General features: G+C 51.4%; 1 protein-coding gene across 2 annotated transcripts in view; it reads left to right on the top strand.

Moving 5' to 3' along the window:
- The first annotated feature begins 6 nt into the window (after nt 1-6).
- VIPR2 (vasoactive intestinal peptide receptor 2) overlaps nt 7-5443 on the top strand; it is a 28870-nt gene continuing 23433 nt past the window's right edge. For both annotated transcript variants that reach the window (XM_019659122.1, XM_019659120.1), the window contains exons 1-2: nt 7-109; nt 1750-1849. In XM_019659122.1, the coding sequence (XP_019514667.1) occupies nt 47-109; nt 1750-1849 (163 nt within the window). In that variant the 5' untranslated portion in view covers nt 7-46. The remainder of the gene's footprint in view (nt 110-1749; nt 1850-5443) is intronic.

Genomic DNA, 5443 nt, shown 5'->3' with positions numbered 1-5443 from the left:
CGGGAGCCGCGAGCCGTGCGCCCCATGTCGGAGCCGCGGCGCCAGGATGAGGCCGCCCGCGCTGCTGCCGCCCGCGCTGCTGACCTGCTGCGGCTGGCTGCTCGGCCCGGTGAGCGCGCCCCGGGCCCCCCCTCCCCGCCGGGCACCGGGGACCCAGCCCCGCTCGCGCGGGGGAGACGCATGTGCCCCCCACCCCCTCTCACCCCGACTTGCTGGAATCGGGGTCCGGTGTCTCCCCGACGCTCTTCCCCAGACGCGCGGCCGGCGAGGCCCTTCCCGGGTGGGGACAGGGCTGGGGCCACCTGCGCGGGCTCCCCGTTTCGGGGGGGATTGCAGGCGGCTGTGTCTTCGCTTTTCTCTCCGCCTCCGGGTACCCGCTGTCGGTTTTGTTGGTTTTAGTGTCAGAGGGAGACGCGATGTGGCCAAAGAAAGTTTCCTTTTGGAAATACTCTGCTTTGATTGTTTGAATCAGTGTTTAAGGAGGAGATGGTAGACTGAACAGAAGTTGTTAGTTAGCAGGTCGCTTCTCGGGAATCCGCCCTTTTACTTGAAGGCCGTTTTGAAAGGGTTGTGCGGCGGTGTCTCGCCTCCTCTGCCGGCTTGGAGCGCGCTGGGGCCGGCGGCCCCGCTGAAGGCTGTGCGGGCGGGATGGAGCTGTGCAGGGAAAGCTGTAATTGCTGAGAACCCCGCTGTTCAGGAGGGCCGGACCTAGCAAACCCCACCAAAAACAAGCCTCAGGGTTTAAAAAAAAATGAGAGTAAATGTGGCAAAAGTGTCCCGCGTTAAGTTTCTCTTCTTAATTCTCTAGGACGTTTTATCCCCAGTTAGAAATAAAACTGACCTGTTTCAGGGGGATAATTAAATGTAGGTGGCCATAACATGCCCAAAAGTATAGTTTTCTTTAGGAAAATTTAATAATATAAAAAAAAGTAAAATTTGGCTCACACACGGGAGGGGCTCTGCTCCAGCCTACAGTGTGGGTGCTTGGGGGCGGGGGCGATAAAATCAGAGAACACTGGACCTTAGTAAAAATGGAGGTCAGAGTGTTATCGTTTAAGACGAAAACGTGTGGTTTAGTCTTCTGCACACATACTACTCACGATTTGTGTCACATCCTCAGTTCCGGACGACAGGCCTGGGTTAGGGGAGACACTGTGATGTGACTCCTACCCACCCCTTTAATCTTGTGGGTAAACTCCTGCACTCCAAATCCTGAAGCTGTTTCCAATGTGACCTGCACTTGTCCTCTTAGGGCTATTTCCAGGGAGTGAGTGCAGAGGCTGCTCTGGGTGGAGCGCGCTGGCATCTCCACGTAGGGAGTGAGTGGTCACCGAGGAAGATCCGAGGACAGTCTTATGAGGAAACAAGTATTTACATTAATTACTTCAACGGCTGTGCGATGGAGGGCTCCAGTGCTGACAGATTATTGGGTTTAAAGAGCTCTGTTGCCGCTAAAATTAGTGTACTAGCAACATACAGTGTATTGTGTTCATAAGCTTGCATTCCTGCACAGAATACCATATTCTATTAGATTTTATATTTATTTTACAATTCCTTTACAAAATAAACAATGAAGCTTTTTTAAAATAAGCATGCCAGAAATAGGAAATTGATTGCTTTTACATGAATGTCAGTTTGGAAGCAGTTTAAAATTATGCAGTTTGGGGTTTTTTTGGTAAAACTCTTGTTTGACTTTCATCTTAACGATGGACTTTTTAATTATTTCTGTTTTTTTAAAACCTTGACTAGGTGACCAGCATTCACCCAGAATGCCGATTCCATCTGGAAATACAAGAGGAGGAAACCAAATGTGCAGAGCTCCTGCGGGCTCAGGCAGAAGCACACAAAGGTGAGGTGAGGGCTCCGGGAGGTCGGCTGCCCAGAGATGGAGAACCCAACAAGCAAAGAGCTCACACCGCACTCTGAAAACTCGTGTTTTAGGGTCACCTGCATCTTCCAAAAAAGGGTCTGTGTCCACTGCTTTTTAATAAACTTCTGGTAAAACTCCTATGGAGGGGAAGGTCCTTCACATAAACCTTTCAAAAAAGAAGCCTTAATCCCTAACAATAACAGTTTCTCTGGTTGAGACAATAGCAACAGTTGCTAAAATAATTTCATGGGCGTTGTTATGCTTTGCAAAGGCAACTCCATTTTCCGTGAGTATTTTATCTGATTTCTTGCATTTTAAATTCTTAGTTACATCACAGATACTTTTGGTCCAGTTAAGAACAGTGCAGACTTAGAAATCAAATAGGAAAACGAGATTTTGGTTCTCCTGAAGACAGACCTCCTGGGAAGACAGTGAACTTGATGGTTTTATTTTCTTCAGGCCAAAGCAGAAATGCTGGGACCGTGTGCCCGCAACCTAGGCAGGTTCACATGTTTATCAGCTCAGAATGTTCTGGGCTAACACCCAGATTATAAACAGTAGCAAAAACCTGTCCTTCCGCTTTCCTTTCCTCTGTTCTGTGTCGTAATTTTATTCTCTTCAAGGAATAACTTAAAGCACAGTCAGACTGTGTGTTGGAGCAGCCTACTGTCCTGTAGAGGACCTCACACCAGTCGCAGGCGTGGGCTTTGTTGTGACCCACGCTGCCCGCCAGAAACAGAATGACAGCCACATAGGCAATTCTGATTTTTCTAGGAACCACGTTAAAATAAGTAAAAAGAAATGCGAGATTAGTTTTAACATTTTCTTTATCTAAATATATCAAAACCATTATCATTTCAACCTGTAATGAATATAACATATTGATGAGAAATTTTGGATTTTCCTTTGTGTACTAAGTCTTAGAAACCTAACACATCACCATTTGGACCTGCTTGGCTTCAGGTCATCCCAGGTAGCTGGCAGCTCCCAGGTGGCTAGCGCTGCTCGGGACTGAAACCGAACAGGCATCCTGTGGCCTCCTCCCTTGACAACGAGGCCTCTGGCTCCTGGTTCCTTTCCAGTCTTAACGACTGTGGTTCTGTGGCACCCACGGTCCTGCCAGCCACCCTCTTCCAAATGGCCTGGTTGAGCTGTGTCCAGAGAAAGGCAGGTGAAGTGGTCCAGCCCCACAGCAGACAAGAACCAAAGTGCCTGTTCTGTGCCACAGGGAGAGAGAGGCATGGGTCCTGCCACCCAGGCTCTTGGGGTAAAACAGTCGTTATGGCCACTGAGTCCGTTCCCTTCAGTGGAAGTTGAGATGTAGGAAAAGTCAGCGCTGAGAGAGACAGACATCTAGCTGGTGGCCACTGAGCCCAGGTCCTGTCAGCACGCCCCAGCGGCTCCATCCACGCGGCCTCTGGCATGGAACGGGCTGACCTTCGGCCCTGTCGGCAGACTCTGGGGAAGGGATGTCCGCCCTCGGGCCATTGCTGGACAGTTGCGGTGCTGATGGGTTCTGAGGCTGTCCATGAAGGGCGCCTCTTGCTGGCATTCACTTGCCCCGGGCGGCTGTGACCAGACCTCCATGTGAGGGCGCCTTCCACACTCAAAGACCCCTGGAGGCTCTGCTGCCTGTCAGCTCCCCAGCCCAACACTTCAGGAGTCGTGTCCCAGGCCCTTGGCTGAGGCTCTGGACACACAGACAGTCCCGAAACGGGAGGAAGGAGAATTTTACCATCGACATTGCTGGTGCTCAGCCGTGGAAAAGGTAGGGTGTGGGCCATGACTCTCCCTCAGAGGAAACCCCTCATCGCTGGTGGGGGGCTGACTGGGGACCAGGTGCAAGGGGAGGGCCGCTGTCAGCTGGTGCCAGTGACACCGCTGCGCGGGGAGAGCGAGGACTGGCTGAGGGCAGTGAGGTGGTCTGCCATTAGGAAGTGGGATGTTTTCACCCACAATCAGCTTTTTTAGGTAGAAGAGTCTTTGTTTCTGGTTGGCTCATGTAGGTGGAATGTGGCATTAATAAGTTCAAAACAATGTTCTTTTAGCTTTACTGTCCAAAGGCACAGGTTTGAGTCCTGGTCCCTGACTAGTCATTCAGGAGTGTGACTTCTTGGCCGCAGGGGGAGCTGAGGGCCAAATGCCAGCAGTGGGGTGGTCGGCGGTGGGGTGGCTGGTGGTGGGGTGGCCGGCGGTGAGAATGGCAAGCTGTGGGGATGGTCCGTGGTGGGAACTTGGCCATGGGTAGGGGCAGCTGCTCCTCACAGCCCTCGTGAGTTACTGTGAGTAAATGCAGGCGCCAAATTGCCCAGCTTTCTATTTTTAGAGAATATCAGAAATGCAAACTTTACATAACATACTTCAGTTTCTTCTAAGTTTGCGACTGGTGCTTGAAGTGAAAAGCTCTGTGGGACTCAGGCAGACCTGGTGTGGTGTGCTCCGCCGGCCCTGACCTTGGCAAACATATGTGAGGTGCAAAGGCAGTCAGCATGTCCTCGACGGTCACGCGGGCTCCTGGCAGGCTGCTTCTGCCTCGGTTCAGTGTCTCAGAAGTGAGCTATGTGTGACCCACATGAGATGTGCTAGATGGCAGTGTCTGAGGGCAGAGTCCGTGCAGATCACCATGTTCATCAGCTTGAGCAGAAAGAACATGGTAGATCCAGAGAAAGGCCCTACAACGCCTTCCCTGTTCCAAGGAGTGGGAAAGGTGTCACTGAACTTCCTTGCAGTGACAGCGTCGGTCCTCGGATATTTTCGTACCGTGAAGGCTCTCGTGGTGCATGTGAGCTCTAGCCCCGCAGCAGACACGCGGGCCGCTGACTCGCTGACCTTCTGCCTTGTAGGAGGAGTGAGCTGACAAGCCGGCTTCCCTCAGGGGAAGAGCGTCTGTGTGGAGGGGGTTCAGGCACTTGTGCTCTGAACCCTTTTGTTCTTTTTACTCTTTGCAACGTGCATGGCTCTGATGCCAGGGGTATAAATAGAACTGAGCTTCCAGAATGAAGACACTAGATGAAGCCAGCCCGTCTCCACGAGCTGTGTGAAGCACCCTCACAGGACAGGACGAGGGAGTCCATCCGTCAGGAGTTCACTTCCTTCATGAAATTAAAAGTGAGGGTCTGTTGTTGCTAATTTTAAACTCTGTAGGATTAAGAAATTGGTGTGAGAGCTCCAGATGCAAGAAAACACTAGTTTCGATTCTAATGAGGCAGATTGTATATCTGACAAGGAATTCTTTTTATTACATGTTGAATCTAAAACAAACAGACAAAACACTAACATAAACCCAGGCAAAACCCCCCAAATTTCGTTCTAAATCCTTTAGAGGCTTCACTTTGTAAGAAGGAAAAGCTTAGGAGGCAGTAGGAGCTTGTGCTATTGATGGCTTCATCCTGCCAATACGTATATGAGGTGCTGAGGCCACCAAGGCCTCCAAACACAGCTGCAGTGCAGCACTGTCCCCAGCGTGGCTGTGAGAATCATCTCAGCAGGTGGGCGGGGCCAGAAGCCAGACTGCAGGGAGGTGACGACTGGGCAGGCCCCCGAGGTGGGCAGTGGACAGTGCGGGGGGGTGGG

Source organism: Hipposideros armiger, unplaced genomic scaffold (genome assembly GCF_001890085.2).
Source record: "Hipposideros armiger isolate ML-2016 unplaced genomic scaffold, ASM189008v1 scaffold_295, whole genome shotgun sequence".
NCBI classification, from domain to species: Eukaryota; Metazoa; Chordata; class Mammalia; order Chiroptera; family Hipposideridae; genus Hipposideros; species Hipposideros armiger.
This window is presented reverse-complemented; position numbering and strand designations above follow the sequence as displayed.